At 39.2% G+C, this 18049-nt stretch overlaps 1 protein-coding gene across 1 annotated transcript in view; it reads right to left on the bottom strand.

Annotated features, from left to right (window-relative positions):
• Positions 1–8297: 8297 nt before the first annotated feature.
• Positions 8298–18049, bottom strand: part of LOC138027260 (uncharacterized) — a 43643-nt gene continuing 33891 nt past the window's right edge. Inside the window, exons 5-6 of the mRNA XM_068874813.1 lie at positions 12351–12695; positions 8298–9940 (exon numbers count right to left, since the gene is read on the bottom strand). Of these exons, the coding sequence (XP_068730914.1) occupies positions 9511–9940; positions 12351–12695 (775 nt within the window). The 3' untranslated portion in view covers positions 8298–9510. The remainder of the gene's footprint in view (positions 9941–12350; positions 12696–18049) is intronic.

The raw sequence follows: 18049 nt of genomic DNA, 5'->3' as shown, positions 1-18049 counted from the left end.
ATGCATGCTTGTGTTGACGTCAAAACCTCAAATTTAGTGATGTGCAGAATACCGCAAAAAATATATGCAGCTAAATGCGTGCTGCATGTGCTGCGGCACGATTATTTTTCCTCTTTTAACCAATGATATTGTTGTTTTGTGGCCTTTTTGTTGACGACCGCGTCGTAGATATTAAAGTCGGTAATATGTCTGTTGACTCGTATTTTTTCCATGGGTGCAAAAGAGACCACTAAACTAATATGGCACGAAAAGGTACTCTCCATTCGTCCCTTGTAGCAACAGTTCTCCCTCCCCTTTCAGCGCTTGCTACGCAGGCTACCATTATGAAGTTTAAAGAGCATAGTTGAGCTGATCTGTTGCTTCTGTTAAGACTGATATTCCTCATTTCAAAAATTTCGGATACACAAAACAGCAATCATGACTTGAACAACCTTCGTAAATAGATTTGCAATACGGAATAAACTGTATTTGAAAAGTGTTAGATGGGTTTGTTCAAATCCGTATAGATATGGAACCTTGGCTAAATTTTACTAATAAATATATGCAAGGTGAACTTGACATTTTTGCCCAACTCTTTCAAGTTCCTGTTAGTACATGTAGTATGAAAAGTAACCGGTTCCACGGCCGGCTGATAAAGTGGATTTTGCCGGGATCTGCAGAATGAGCAAATGAGGAAAAGTGTTAGAAGGGAAGGTATGACACAAATAGACTATATTTTCCACTCTTTCACGGATTATCATAGTTGTTCCGCAAAGGCTACCTATAAGTCACCTATTGTGACAACCAGATATCTATTGGCTGTCGAAACAAAGTTTCTTTTGTTCTATGGTTGGCAAAATTTAAATCTCAAAATAATAATGTTCATAAACAGCGAATATCGCTGTTACATGCATAATAACACGCAAACAGGTCAAACTTCATGTAAATGAAGCGGCCCTTTTGAAATGGATCTTATCGTTCCTATTTATAACATAAGGATTTTGTGTGTTTCGTTTTTTTTTTTTACTTCTTTATGTATTTATTTTTTGCTATTAAATGCAATTTAGAAGGGGTGAGGAGAGTGAAATGTCAACGGCTATGTTGTTTGTTTTTCACTGCGGCAGATAATTCAAATAAAGGATAGGCAATTTACATGAGTAATAACCTTTGGACCGTTGACTCTTTCACTCAATCACTGAGGTGGAACCATTATGTCCGACCAATAACCAGGTGATTTGGTGACATAATTCGGAGGACTGGGGAGAAAAATTTTAAAGCCGTATCCCACAACCGCGCGCGGCCTTATTTTTGAATTCAACATGGCAGAGGCGAAGTTAAAGATCGTCGGGTTTACTTGAACGTTCATTCAGTAACAGGCAATGTGGTAGACACGCAATTATCTGTTGAGTTTTGGCGTTGGAAATACTGCAGGCAGTTTGGAAACAACACCTAAGGCTACGCGCGGTTGTGGGGTACGCCGTTAAAATTTTTTTTCCCAGTCCTCCAAATTACGTCACCAGATCACCTGTCTCGTGTGAGTCGGACTTCAGTCGGCAAGGATCAAAGCATCCACGTGATGGGTCGGGACAAGAGCTTAATCCCTTGTGTGGACCTTCCAGGGATTTTGAGGAATATGGGAACATGGCTAATTTGAACTGGGAAACAGGGGGACAAAGACAAAATATCTTTGGGAACAAGGAAACATAAACTCTGAGAACAAGTTTGGAGGTATTTTGGGAACAAGGGAACAAGGACTCTCTTTAGAATGCCTCCCTGGTGGACGTTTTGATAAAGAACAACTGAAAGAAGAAATCAAATGAATGCATACCGACATCATCTTTCAAATTGATTGAGACATATGCACAAGTTTATGGCACTTGAAATTATACGTCTGATAATTATTTGCCTTTATGATATGCATAGCAAAAATTATGCACCATTCTTGAGTGCGTCAAGTGAGTATTGCTCAGTTAAGTGAGATTTCCAATGTCCATTGTTCAGTCCCCTCAATCTTGCAACAAGGGATGCCATGTACCATTACTTTGTAACGTTACCAAGGGCCGCAACGCACACGGTGGCTGTACAGACACTAAAAGCCCCAAACCATACAATTTTCTTCCAAAATGGTAGCCATTTAGATATTCTTTTGTTTTTATTCAAATTACATCTTGATGCCTCGTTCAAGGAAAAATATTCTGTTAAATTTTAAGCTTAAAAACGAGGCATCAAAGGCTAATTTGAAAAAAAGAAAAGAATATTTAAATGGTGGCCATTTTGGAAAAAGGTTTATTGACCGTCACAACTGGTTGCATACTTACAAAGAGATTGTGAACTGGTACCAACGCCATGACCTCATGAAAAGCTGTTTGAGCATACCCTTTCTACGACATAACGGCCTTATTCACACTATAGCTAGAAGACGACTAATGCGAATTAAATACGACCAATTGTCCAGTTTCGAATTCTCCGCTCATTCTAAGAAACCGCTGGATTTTGGTCTAGCCGGTGCAATTTCTGCACCAGGACGAGGCTAACCCTGTATACCCTTTTTGCTTCCGTCCTTTTTGCTTTCGTTTAAACTGCGCTACGAGTCGAACAAATCTTAGAAAATGGACCAAGAGAAAGGTAAAGAGAGCAAGAAAAGGAAACACCGAAGCCGTGGAAAGGAGTGTGCAGCAGCTGAGTGTAACAGTTATGAATATTAGTTATTAGTGTAACAGTTATGAAGTGTGTCTGGTTTACGCTTTTTAAAATTACCTACGAAGAACCCTGCAAAAGAACGTTGGTGCAACTTGATCAAGCGTCAACACGGAAAAGACGGTTTTCGTGTAAGCGAGAACACTGTAATATGTGAAAAACATTTTAGAAAACACGAAATAATCAAAGGTGCTGGGGGAGTGAGGAGCAGATTGGGTAAAGGTATGGTTAAGTCTGTGTAATTTTACAATAATGCTGATTTTATGACAGTCTTGTATCACGACTACATCACTGTTGAATTGCATTTTGATTTAGATCTATTTATATTCCAGCTGTTGAAGTGCGTAATAATTATGATAATCTTGAATAGTTTGACTTAAAAGAAATAAAACAGTCCATTGTTATGCTATTTCTTGGTCTGCACCTTTATTTGTGTTCTATGTATACAATGAAAGAAGCTGATTTAAGCTTAATCAGAAATTATGATTATCAAATCTGAAGGGGTCTACTACCGAAAAACATTTTCTAATTGTAAATTTTTGTTTGTTTTGGTTTCGTTTTATTTCAATTTTCTTAAATGAACTTTCCTTTCCAAATAGAAATCAGGTTTTAGAATGCCTGTAAGTATGGACAAATGAAAAAGGGTATTATTGTACCTTAAACTAAATTGAGCTCTAAAATAGAAAAGCTAGTTTTGTGAAGAACTGCATATCTGTTTTCTTCTGTCATGTTTTGTCTGTATTTGATTTTGGACAGAATTCTGCTACAAAGGTTTATCAAAATCCTCTAACATTGCATCAATGGTGCAAAATTCACGTTCTGCATGTAGGAGTGGAACCATCAATATTTAACTGGTCCTCAGTTACACCTTTGCCACGGAAACCTCCAAAGGATAGAAGCAGTTCTTCACCACAGGCCTGTACATCAACTACAGGTGCAGGAGAGACAGTGGTCGTGTCACACATTGAAATAGTTGAAGAGTTAGGGTCCACATGTCCTGTGGGAGAAGTTGAGGTATAAAAATGACATGCATGCTATGACCTTGTCCCTAGTGGTATAACATCCCTAGAGTCTGGGTCAAGTAGTGCCTCCTTGAAGTGACAATAACATTGGGCATGGGAACAATAAAGAAGAATCCTAAACAACGCCCCATCCCTGATAATAAGGAAGACTATTGTCAAGGAGAACAAACGAAAAAAGAGGTTTATATGAGGTGCTACATTACCCCAGAGTCTTAAGTCATAATTCGTTTTGAAGCCCCATGAGATTTCAATTTTTTTTTTCAGTGGCAGGGGCTTCTCACTTTTTGACATTTTTCTTTTGCTGCTTAAACATAACATTTGTACTTTTAGGCATGTAGTGTGTATTTTTCTTTCCTTAATGAATGTCTTATTTTATTTACATTTAGTTTACATGTTCCAACAGTAGTGCTGGGAAAGGTGAAGTAGGAACTAAGTGTTCTTTCGGAGATGTTGAGATGGTGTTTGCAAAACACACTGAGGATAAGTCCACCCAGACATTCTTCCTGTTTACCTCTGAAGTTGACTCAATATCCATGGACCATACGTATGCATTTAGCTTTGGAGACATCATTGACATAAAAGAATCAAGGCAGTCTATACAGGAGCAGCTTGAAGTAAAGGAGGAAATATGGGCAGCTGCAAAAAGAAATCGATGAGTATAAACAACGGGAATTTAGTTTAAGAATGACAACTCTGCGATTAAATTTTACACAGCAATTTTACACTCTATCGAGTTGTTTTTTTCGCCAACCTTGTTTCCAAACGCTATACTGAAAACTTCCAGACAGATCAATTCCAAACCAGCGGTGGAAGAGATGAGTGTGATGAGCCCTCAGACTAAGATAAACAGCAGCTGAAGACGTTGACGGCATACACGGGGGCGTAATGTGGGATTTTGAAGGTGTACGCTCACGAATAATGATTCAAGCGCCAAAGACGCTCCAAACTAGGGGGGTCTGAGGGGCATGCTCCTCCAGAAAATTTTGAATTTTAGGGTCTCGGAAATGCCACTTTCCGATTATCTTCGAAGGTTGTAACCCAAAAGTATAAACAAAAGAGGAGAACTGTAAATAATATTTATCTATAGCCCTTTACATATATCTATATATATGTACATTTATCTGTAATCTTATAGATAGTTTTCGTATGGCTTATATTTGAATTTCAAAAAATTGTAACGGCAAGTCATTTAACTCCCTGAAGAAGTCAGGCCGTGCCTGACGAAATATATATGTCTTCACAGCCGTAGTTAGTTTTTTTTACCTTATTTTACACATCCGTTGAGTTTTCTCTGCAGCAAGCTACAACTCAAGCAGGGGGCTTACAGCACAATTAAACGGCAAGCCGTCGCAAACTCTGTTATAGTGCGTTTTCACTCTCGTGATCAGTAACTTTATTTTTCCACCGAGACGAAAGAAAACGTTTGCATGATAATAGAGCTCAATTCCCGGAGGATTAGTTAAGGACACCAACATGGCCGCCGTGCCAATCTAGATAGAGCCGTTCACAAAATAACTTTAGCCTTACACTTTTTCTCTCTGCTAACAAACGTGTCTGATCGGTGAAAGATTGTTACTCCTCACTGTCCCGCCTCCGCCCTCTCGTATTAGGGAGCTTAAGCAACGACGACGACGACGGCAACGAGAACGTCTTCACAAAATATAAATTTACGTTAAGGTGATCACTTCGAGACTATTTATCCTTTTTAATATGACAAGGGTGTGGTAGTTTCTCAAACATGCTAGAGACAGAAAAAAATACTGCAATGTTCAATTACTGGTGGACGTACAGCAGTAGCTACTAAGAGTTGTTTTGTTTTCGTCCACCAAAATGGCGGCGATGACATAACGTGAAAACAACCTTGCGATTTAATCCTCGTCCCAAAGCTAATCGCGCGGTATGGATCCTTACAATTTGGTATGTTTCAACCGAGCGTTTAACATAGTACAGGACTACAAATGTTGCTTATTAATGTAATGTTCATTCCGAGGTGAAGGTATTCCATTGCATGTCAGCAGTATGGTACGCAACGTTTTCGTTGTTTGTAATTGGGGATCCTACTTAAGGATGATGACCACGCCAACGAGAACGTTGTCTAAAAATATTGTTTCCCGTTATTGTAATAATTTCGTGATAACTCCAAGTCGTTTGGGATGGAAAGTGTGTATCAAGATTGCAGGAATAGACTTGGCATTAACGGTGTGGTTGTTTGAAAATGTTTCATCAGGTTGTCACTTCCTCTACACCACCTCAAATTTGATCAATTGACTTGGCACGCAGTCAGTTTCCATATAAGGTCATTACGGTATATAAGCTGATAACCAAGATTGAGTGAGCCAATCAGAAAGCTAGAAGTGCAATAATAAGTAACAATAGGTAATATTAGGATACTGTTAGCAATAAATAACAATTATTCTACTCAGGCTTGCTGAATATGTAGAGGGATAGATAACCAACGAGGCGCGTAGCGCCGAGTTGGTTATAATTATTTTATATCCAGCAAGCCCGAGAAGAATTGGTTTATCAAAAAGTCTAAGATCAACAACTCTTCCACTGAAGCATCAATTTCTGCCTCGGTCAATTTTATGAGTAAGTGATGCCGAGACCTCAAGAAACCTTAGGGCTTATGCTAAGAGGTCCTCTCGTTGACACATCAAAGAAACTTTATTTCCCACTAGCCTGACCTATAAAATGATTTTGTTCAGAAAAATGGTAATTGTAGTCGTATTTATATAGGGCGTTCTCTATATGTACAAATGCGTTTTGCATCATTCAGTGTATTAATGAGATGACCAAGACACCTCAAAATCCGTAGGCTACTGTTATTACAGACACAGTTATTTTTTCCTTCTTCTCAGTTTAAATTCAAGGGACGATAGACCACTTTCAAAATGGCGGCCAAATAAAACATTGTTCTGTTTTAATGCTAATAAGCCTTTCTAGCCTCGTTACGACGAGCACATTGTTTCAAAATGAGGGCATTAGGTCTAATTAACATAAATACAAAAGAAATCAATATAAAGGTGGTTGCCATTTATGAAAGTAGTCACTGTCACGGTGTAGTTTTACCAATTGCTCGCCCCTACCCACTATGCAACTGAACGTTAACTACTATTAAACATCACACTGATCAAAGATTCGTGACAAAAAATGTCTGTCGCGCGAGCATATCGCCTTATGTAAAGAAATCCAGGTGGCCCTCGGAATTCAGAACCCAGCCCACGGGATTCCAGATCCCGAATTGTGGATCAAAGATTCCGGATTCCAAACAGGCGGGTTCCACCCAAATGGATCCTGGATTCCATCGAAATGCGTAGAATCTGGATTCCATACAATGGATTCCGGATTCCACGCTCTGGATTCCGGATTCCAAAGACTCACATTTGCAGGATCCCGGATTTCGGATTCCTTCACATCGGGCGAAACATACTAAATTTAAGTAAAAAACTACAGAGATAAACTTTCAAAAACTATTAGGCTAAACAGTTTTCAAAACCCCAATTGCATCCATTTTAATCTTCAATTGTGCACATCCCTTCCTCCCTTTGTATTTGCTGTTTTATTCAAACTTTGCTTCAACATTTTAAGGAACTATTTTTACGTTTCGCTTGACTTGGTTGCCAGTGTTCACAGTTTTAAGACCATGAATGTTGGTCGTGCCGGCGTCGAATCCACGATCTACTAATTTTTAGATTAAAAACAGCGGACTTAATACAGCAGTTATCAGGAACTCATCAATAGGCTCGAATAGATTATGCTAGTAAAAATAGCACATTATGCTTTTAGCAGTGCTCAATAGGGCCATTTATACGGGAGAAAATAAGACGCGTCTTAAGTAAGACACGAACTGCTCGTATAAATGGTACAAAACAAGCGTTCGTGTCTTATTTTAGACGCTACTTACATAAGACACGTCTTATCTTGGAACAGAAGTTGTTACTGTTCTTATTTCGTCCGCGTCTTAAATAAGACGTGAGCTTCCTCGTATAAATGGTTTCGCACCCCGAATGAAACGTGAACTATAGGTGTGCATGTCTGTCACATGCATGCTAGAAGACAACAACAACATCATCATTTTGTTGACGAGTCACCCAGGCTATCAAAAGGGCTTTCCAGTCAGGCTCGAAAAAACCAACACAACAGAGAAACACATGGACTTTGGTGGTGGAGAAAGAGTTCCTCATCCTTTGCCGGGAACTGGCAGTCGAGGAAAAATTGGATAACTGCGTGACAAGCGCCGGTATAAGTTTTTTGTTTTTGTTTTTGTTTTAATTCCATTGAATTGAAAGGGTTTTCAATTCGCAACTTTGCGGATGAAACGTGCAAAGGTGATAACTGTAAATTAACAGTTATTCTTCGAGGGCGTGCTTGATTTATAATGATAAATAACCAAGTAAGACGCGAACTATTTATACGAGATATTCGCGTCTTACGTAGGATGCGAACGTGTAAATGGTACTGTTCACGTCCTATTTAAGACGCGTCTTATTTTCCCCCATATAAATAGCCCTAATGTTTGTCTAGATCATGCTCGTTTTTTCCAAGTTATGCTACTTCTTAAAAAAAATTATGCTCATTGCAAATAAGTGCAAAAATGCATTGTTTTAAATAAGAAACCGTTTATTCTTGTTAGCTATACATATCCTTTATCTGAGCGGGCTGTTTACAAACGCTTTCGCTCGAATCGGATGGCACAGCCTGAAGTCATTTTGTAGCCTTCCCCATGAGAGGTATTGGGACCAACATGATTTGCCATGGGACTTCCGGTTCCCGTGCACCCTAGTCCCAGGTCCCATTTCCGGGCTCAGTAAACTGCAAATCCCTCAAATTGGGCTTTAGGAATCAAAGTGCCTTTCAAAACTCAAAAATGAACTAATAATTATCACAATACGGGAATTAGGCTAGCAGCGCTGTTAAAAGAAATGGAAAAATTATGCTAGCTTTCTCAAGTTATGCCAAGAAAATCTGCTAGCACGATCTATTCGAGCCTCCTCATCAAGGGGAGACTCTTACTTCCATACTTGGCCAAGGAGACGCCCTTTGGAATCCAGAGTAGATTTATTTATAGAACGCCTCCCTCGGGAGATTCAGCACGTCCACTGTTGTAAAAGCCAATCAAACAGAGCTTTCTCAGTGTCAAGAGAAATCAGGAGCCTGTGAGTAGGAGCTTGCCTCTCCCATACCACCCTTATGATTCAACCTTTGCGGGTGTCTTTCTGCTTTTAGAACGCCACGAGGTCGTCGGCTCTGCACGCACTGTTTAAAATGGCCAATCAGAATAAAGTCATTGTCTAACGAAGACAAAAATAGCAAAACAATGTACATGAAATCGATGTAAAGTGATTTAAATGTGAGTCTCCTGCTGAAGGTTTAGTTCTCAAAATAGAAATATACGCGCAAAGGTTGACTCAAGGATATAGTGCATAGGAAGGCTCCTACTCATGGCCTCCTGGAGAAAAAAAGTATTTTCGCGAAAAAACCTGTTCTTAAAAATAAATTTACTCGGGAAAGAGTCTACTCAAGGAATTAGTGGAGATAGAGGCCCATTGATAAGCTCCTGGGGTTATAAAATAGATTCCACACTTATCAAATTATGTTTTTTAGACACACAGCGACACACTAATTGATACCGTATTTTCGAGATTACCGATAAACCGTTTTATAAAAGCGAGCACTTTGTGCTCGACTAGTGTCCTTAAGGGAAATACATTTTATCAGCATAGGAATGAGAAAACGGATTAGCATATGATAGCAAGATGAAAACACTGGTCTCGCTTTGAGGACGAGGGTAAATATGGCCATCTATAGTTTTTCACACAATATTGATGGCATCTTCGCTTTGCTGCTCTCTAATGCCATAATTCTTCATGAAGTCATCCTTTTCAGCTTCTACGCATGCTCGGTATCCCTCTCGGTGATAAGCTGCAAACATTCGGGAAGTGAAGAACTGATTCATGGTGGAGTGTTGCGGGAAGGTACCACAGCAGAAGGCAGACAGTCCCCAGCACTGATGGCCATGGCAGCACGGACAGCAGCACCAAGTTAAATTATCGACGTCGCTTGCTTTCAGGCACATCCCAGGCGTCAGTCCATCGGCCTCGTCATTAAACGGATACAAAGGGACCGAGGGAATATGATTTGGCGGGCAGGAAACACTGTCAGTTGGGTATCTGGGTGTGATCAACATAATTTCACCGTCACCGCTGCCGCCAAATTGACCTTCTTTGTACTGAACTTTGAACCTTAAAAAAAAGCGTGATTTATGGTAATTACGGTATCTGTATATCAATTAATTAACTCTATCGAGTCCTTTCAAGGGAACACATGAGCCCAGCAAATTGATCTGATCTCAACTTAGTGTCTTCATAGCTCAGTTGCTAGAGCACTGCACCAGCATCGCAGATGGTCTTGGGTGCTATTTCCGTAACCACTAAAGTTTTCGGTTGTCTATAAGAGACAATTGCTTAATTTTCTCAGATAAGTGCGAAGATCACCTCTCCCCCGTATATTTTGTTTTTGTTGTTTTAGACTTGGGAAAGGATTTTGGCTCCGACTAGAAAATCTTTGAGAGATGTGACCTTCTGATAAGCGACAGTGAGAAAATATTTTTGCGAGTTTAGGACTCATTTCTGCAAGTATGGCTCGAATAACATTTTTTAGAATGGCCATAGCCGGGAGTTCAGATATAAATTGTTTCAAGATAAACAGCAAGACTAGTTTAAGAAATCTGAGTGGTTTCCTTCGTCACTTGTCTTTGGTGCTCAAGCGAGCGTGAACCAATTTGGCCCCATGTGGTAGCAGAATAGACGGCTCCCGTAAGCGATCATCTATGGAGGACAGGAGGTCTCTTTCGAAGGGTTGCAGCAATTGTAATTTGACTGGCGTGAGACCCTTTGGTATTTTGGAAACCTGTAAGCTTCAAGAGGTGGTTGCTTACTAGTCAGGAATGGTCGAAAAGTAGGGTTCGGTTGTGTTAGTCTATAGGTGTCGATTGAAAGATACTATTCAGTGATACTTAGTATATATGGACGTTGCCTACTAAATAATTCAAAGGTATTTTTGCGTAGTTTCCTGAATAATTTTATGCGAGAAAAGCAGATCTTAACAAGTGTTATTGAATCCAAAAAGATACAAAGCAATGTATGGCGTGCTTTTCCAAATTAAGGTTGATTACCTCTGAAAAATGCGTGGTTACCACCAAGAGCACTTCCTAAGTTCTGCTTTCTCCGTTTTGAACCGCGCGCAATATATCCCTGTATTAATGACTACCACCCATAGTAAATCCGAGTATCTCGAGATGCGCAGAATGTATGAGCAATAACAATAGTTGGCACCCTCCTTAATGACCTCTCCCCATAGGCGCTTTTCAGACCTTTTCAGGGCCAACAAAACGAAATAAACGAAACAACAACAACTGTTAAAATTCCCAACTTGTGCAACAACAAGTGCAGCCGAGAAGTTGAACCAGGGGCTACCAGGACCAAATTCAACGAGTGCTCAGAACGAGTCTTAAAACCCTACCTCCCAACTGACCAGCCAAGATCTTAAGTGACCAGCCAGTTTTGTTTATTTCTACTAAAACGGAATTGCCGAAGACTTCAGTACTGCGGCTGCCGACCAGTTTAAACGCTTGTAAGACACCTTCTTATTAGAAGGGTTATCACTACCACCCTGTAACACGTAACAGAAATGTTGCACCAATTATTGCATAAATTGGGAAAACCCCTCATTAAACAAGCAAGTTCATCATGTTAATTTAACATTTTCATTTTCATTTTCCCTGTTAAATACCCATTGCTTTTTCTTTCATTGTATCTTCTAGTGCCCAATATTCACGTTGTTATTTGGTACTCATACTTCCTATTTAGCTATCTTTTATATCACACCGACTAGCGGTTCATTTGTATTCGCAACTGACGATGGATGTTGGTCATCCGAAACATGTATTGCAAACTTAAAACTGTGTGTTTCTATTTAAAAATTATTTCATCTCTGCTACGAGTTCGCAAATTATTGCTTAATAAAATGTGTTCATTATTGTGACGCTGTAGGTCACTATCGCAACAAAAAAGCTCTCCAACCTCCCCCCCCCCTTCTAGATTTCGTCTTTACTTTCTTATACAGAGGAACCTCTTATACAGGGGCACCCTCGGGACCAGGACAGGTAAACTCTGAATAGACCAGAGGTGTCCCCTTATAATAGAGGTTGAGTTGGAGTGAAAGATTAGTATGAACATTTTTCCGAGACCAAATTCGGTATCCCCTGAATAGAGGTGTCCCAAAGGAGACGTTCCACTGTATCTCAAAAATGAACTCCCTGATCCCCATTTTTTTATTGTAGAATAGTAATTACCAATCTAAGACGGCACTAAGGCAAAGTTTTTTAAAATACCTGGGAGCTGATTCAGAGCTGCCTTAAATTGTACGATAATAATAGTAGGATAGTAATAGTAACCTATTACGTCACAATTACAGGCGCGTTTTGTTAAGGAATAATTGATGTTTCATATGGTACCATAATATTGTTGCAACGTGATACAATGTTGTAGTGACAACCCTTCTAATATGAAGGTCTCTTGAAAGTAGTAAAGCTGGTTCTAGCCTTAAAACAAACTATTCGAAATTCAGATAATAGAAAATACATGTACAAACTTGAAAAAGCGCGGCAGTTTTCCCTTCTTTGGCTCTTGAAACGCGTCGAACAGGAACGAAATGACATCCCCACCATCCTTACTCAGAAAAGAGCAGTCCAAGTAGGTTCTAGCGAGCATCAACGCTTTCAAAAGGGAGTCACCATAATGCATATGGTCTTCTTTGTGTTCGCCGTCGACAACAACAATCTTCTTCAGACGCTTCTTCAGCAAAGGCAATAACGCGAGATTCTCGAAATGACCACCGTCGCTTAGAAGCAGTACTGGCGGTGGCATCGGCCCAGTGTTGTTCTTAGAAAAGGTTTCCCTGATAAACTGGACAAATGAGATATGAACGATGAACCACCTGAGGAAAACAAAATGCGCGCAATTTCAGAAATTTTGCTAAATCAAATTTAAGGTTTTGACGACAACGTCAGCGTACAAATAGGAAAATTTTATTCTCTTTTTTTTTCTGTAGCCGCTCGTACCAATTTATTTTAAGGATACTTTGCACACATTGCACGACGTGAACGAAATGGAGTAATTCCGAAAACTTAAAGTGCTACTATGATCAAAAAATATTTCCTTTTTTCCTTCAGATTTTGAAAGCGTGTTCGCTTAACACCTAACTGGCAAAAATTTGAGCTTTGAGTTTTATCCAAAGACTGTTTATTTTGAGTGTAAGTTTTGGATTTCACGGTCCGCCATTACTCACGTTCAAATTTGGCCCCAAGAGGGTTGGATCTATGGAAAATGACGTCATTTATTCTCTAGCTTAAAATTTCACCGTGTAATCGCAAATTTATTAGATATGCAAAACACGGATTTAAAAGTCTGAAAGCCGGAAAACTTCAGTGCTGCATATTAATTCAACCGTGTACACATGCATTGCATTCTTAAACTAGTGAGTCTTTGACGTCATTTTCTCCACGACCAGCTCTATCAAGATTTTAAAGGTAGTAATGGCGTACCAATAAATTAGAAACTTCCAGTTAAAACAAACAGGTGTCTTTTTTAAAATCAGAATTTAAAACTTGGGGCACTTTGTGTTTAGTTAACATAGTTTCGAAATCCAAAGAAAAAATAATTCTTTTTTTCGGTCGTATTAGCACTTTCATGATTCAAGGTTATAATCTGAGGTGACGTTTTCGTCGACCTCGCCGTCGCTTAGAGCGGTTTTCAATTGAGTGTGGAAAGTAATTAGCGAATTGCTTTGGGTTATGATTACTTGACTAAGTGATTGGTTCAAAGTGCACATTTTTCCGCGCTTTGTGTCGGGTACGTGTAATTACTTCGAGTTTTGATTTGTTAACCGGATTGTCTCCGTCCTTTTTGAATGGCCAAAGTAATTACTTTCGTTTTGGTTTTGTGACACTCGATTGAAACTCGTTCTATCTAAAATTCCTTAGTGTGGACTATAACAAGCCTGTAATTTGAGGACTGCAAACGCCTTCAAGTGCGGAATTTTAAGACGCTTTTACCGTGTGAAATAAATTCAAATTTACAGAGGACCTTATCCAGAAACCGTGACCAATGGAACAGTAAACCATGGCCAGGGATTGGCCCAGCTGGGACTTTATTCCGAGATAGCTCTTGTTGACATTTGCATGTTGCAAAAAAAAAATAATAATAACAATCGTAAGAATCAAAGTGGCACTGTCGTTAGTCGTGGATATATGTAAGTTACCGCGATTGTTTGAAATTAGCAGGCTGAAGTTTCCTTTATGCACTAATCAGTGTTATATAAAAAGAAAATGGGGGCTCTCATATGCGACTAGATACCCAAAATACATACATACTTAATTGACCGCTCTCCATAGGGGCTTTTCAGGGCCAATGAATCAACGAAACAACAGAACACAACAACAACAACTGTTAAGAATCCCAACTGGCCGGAGGCAAACCAGTTGGCTATTTACAAGTGCAGCTGAGAAGTTGAACCAGAGACTACCAGGAACAAATTCAGCGAGTGGTCAGGGCGGGTCTTGAACCCGGGATCTCCGGATCTCAAGGCAAGCGCCCTAACCACTGGGCCACACTGCCTCCTGCATGTGCAGGTGATCCCCTTTGCTGGAATTTAATCCTATAAAACAAGTCAGTACTATTTCTCCAATAGGCATAAGATTACTCTTTACCACATACTTTATAAAGAGCTGTACCGTGTGTTCAAAGTTCGTAGCACAGGTGACAGGGTATTTTTGAATAAGGTCTGATTTTTGTTGCCAGGTCATATTGTTAATCTCATCATCAGTTAGCTCTTTTTTCTCTACAAGTCTACCAAGAATTTTAAAAAGATATGACCACCTTGTTTCAGCTGCAGAAAATGAACAGAACCATGAGGGGTTACCTAATTTCCTAATGATAGCAAACAAGTCCTTATTTCAACTTCACTACAAAGACAAATGCAATCCATCAGGTTTATTTTGTTTTCTTTCGACCTCGCACCAACGGCAGGCGTGAACAACCTAACTACCCGATTACCCGATAACCTTGTGACAATGCCGGATACGAAAAACCAAAAAACCTCTGCGAGGAACAAAAACTGGAAACGTATTCCCCGAACCAATGCAAATGCTACAAACCCTCCGGGGTTTAAAGGGTTTCTTGTCACAAAACAACAACGATACATAAAAAGAAAACAAAAGTTAAAGAAAATATGAATCGAACCCACAAGAAGAAGCCGCAACCCGTGAAGGTGAAGCAACGAATGAAGAATGCTATCGCGCTTTAAAATTAATGACCTCTAATAAAAGCCCAGGTTCAGACGGCTTTACCACATTGTTCCTTTTGGAGCTTGATAGGTAACTATATGATCAAAAGTTCCAACCATGCATTTGAGAATGGTACCCTTTCCATCTCCCAAAGAGAAGCGATAATGTCTCTAATCCCAGAAAAAGAAAAAGAACTTGGAGTTTTTAAAAAAAACTGGAGACCGTCTCACTTTTGAATGTAGATTTTAAAATTGTAACTACAATCGTAGCTCTCCGGGTGGAGAAGGTGTTGCCAAAAATCATTTCTACTAGCCAATCTGGTTATGTAAAAGGGAGATATATTGGGGAGAACATATATAAGATTAATCATTATGGAGTTTACGAAACAAAAAAACTTGCCTGGAATTGCCGTCTTTCTTGATTTTGGTAAAGCCTCCAATTCAGTGGAATGGGACTTTCTAGAAATATGCCTACAATCTTTCAACTTCGGTCCGCAGCTAATTAAGACGCTGAGTTAATACTTTTTATAAAAACATCACCAGTTGTATTTTGAATACTGGCTTCGCATCGAAGCACTTCCTTCTTGAACGAGGAGTCCGCCAAGGCTGCCCCCTCTCTGGTATGCTATTTGTCATCGTCATAGACGTGTTAGCTCAAAATATTAGAAATTCCATTGAAATAAAAGGCATCACAATAGACGAGAACAAAGAAGTTAAATTATAACAATATGCAGAGGACACTTCAGCTTTCCTTGCCAACGCTCAATCTTGTGCTGCTCTCCCGTTTTAAAAGATGTTCTGGGCTGAAAATAAATGTATCAAAATCCGAAATGCTGTGGCCAGGCTCAATGAGAAATAGAAAAGACGGGATTTTAAATTTTCAAATAAGTGAAGAGTCTGCTTATGCGTTAGGTACGTATTTCTCGTACGATGGCGAGTTATCAAACAAGAGAAACTTCCTCAATAAACTGTCAAAACTGCAGAAAACTTTCAAACTTTTGGTTACAAAGAGACATCTCAGTCTACGGAAGAATAAATGTGGTCAAATCTATGGAAACACCTTCTTACTTCGCCGAAGAAGTGAATAAAATGGTTTTCGATTTCGTGTGGAATCATAACCTGCGAAAATTAAAAAGACAACTCTAATAAAATCTAGAAAAGGGGGCGGTTTAGAAATGAGAGACTTCGTCATCTTTGACAAAGCTTCAAACTTAAACTGGGTAAAGGCCAAGTAATACAAGCAACATTTTCCGTGCAACTTGAAGCGCAACAAGAATGCGTTGCAAGTTGAGATGGTTTGTTGCGCGTATAATACCACCGCTTTTACTTTTTGCAACATGAACATTTGTTGCACAAGATGGTGGTGGTACGCGCAACAATCAATCTCAACTTGCAAAGCAACATTGTTGCGCTACAAGTTGCACGAAAAATGTTGCCCGTACTACTGGGCTTTAAGCCGTCTATGTTCGGATTATAACGCAACATGGAAATATGTTCCAACCTCTTTCCTTACCAATGTCGGTGGAAACTTCTTATTCCAGTGTAACTAGGGCTATAAGCTTCTTAACCTTAGTAAACACTTCCCCAGCATTGATAAGAATGTCATTTCCTATTGGCAGACAATTGCTGTGACGTGTCCTCAAAATAAACTTGAGGTATTAAATCAAGTCATGTGGAGCAACAGCTTTTTAATTGTGGGCAAAAAATCAATATTTTTTCCCTCTGGCATCAAGCTAACATTATCTACATTTTAGATATATTTGACACAGAAAAGAACTCGTTTCTATCCTTTAATTCCCTGTGTCAAAAAAATTAACAGAATGTAAAATCTCCTCACAATATTATAGTATTCTTTCTTCTATTCCTTCATTCTGGAAAAAAGCTTTTAAATTCTAAAAAGCTCCCAAATGTTTCACCCCCTGATCCAATTAGTGAACCGTCAACATGTAAAGCGATATATAATAAACTCTGTCTTTGGAGAAGTTGCCTCCTCCAACAGCAGAAAAGAAACTCCTGGAATACGGCTTCAAAAAGGATGAACTGTGCAAGGTCTACCTTTTACCTTTTAACGTTACAAAATAAACTAAATTAATAATGTTTTATGATAGGATCATTCATCGCATTCTACCTACTAATAGCTTATCACATAAAATGAAGATAGTTGATTCTCCAACTTGTCCCTTTTGTCTTTCTGAGATCCATACCATCTGGCACTTGTTCATTGAATGCAAGCAAGCGAACTCTTTCTGGGTAGAATTTCAAAATTGGTATAGTAACCACACCAGAAAAAAACTACAACTTTCGAATCCAAATATTGTGTATCGTACACTTTATTCTTCTCGATACTATTTGGCCCTCAACCACCTCAACATTATGGGGAAGTATTACCTATATGTTAACGCCATTGCGAAAACTAAGTTTCAGTTTTGTGAATTTACATCTGTTGTCCATGACAAACTTACGGTGCCCCGTAAGGGACATGAAATCCAAAAACTATACTTATCTAGCAATGTCAATTAATTATCTAGAGCTGCTAGTTATTTTCTAGCACTGTTACTCAATTATCTAGCACTGCCAGTTATTATACAAAACACAGGTCACTGGATCCTTTCTGTATTGGTAAATTACCAATACAGAAAGTACCCTAAACATTCGTAAAAACTAACCGTTGACCTAAAAACTTTTGTTTAGGCCTAATTAGGCCAAAGGTTAGCTTTTACGAATGTTTAGGATATTTTTTGTATTGGTAAAACAATGACCTGTGGCCTATGACTTGTGTTTTGCACCTGCCGATAATTAAGTGACAGTGATAAATAATATTAAAGTGGCAGTGCTAGATAATTAAGTAACAGTGCAAGATTAATAACTAGCCGTGCTAGATAATTATGTGACAGTCCTAGATAAAACCTAGCAGTGGCAGATAATTAAGTGACAGTGCTAGATGAGTATTGTTTTTGGATTTCATGTTCCTTACAGGGCACCGTACAAACTAGCATAAGCTATCAAAT

This window comes from Montipora capricornis, chromosome 12 (assembly GCF_036669925.1).
Source record: "Montipora capricornis isolate CH-2021 chromosome 12, ASM3666992v2, whole genome shotgun sequence".
Lineage (NCBI taxonomy): Eukaryota > Metazoa > Cnidaria > Anthozoa > Scleractinia > Acroporidae > Montipora > Montipora capricornis.
Note: the sequence above shows the minus strand (reverse complement) of the source record. Positions and strands in the feature narration are given on the sequence as shown.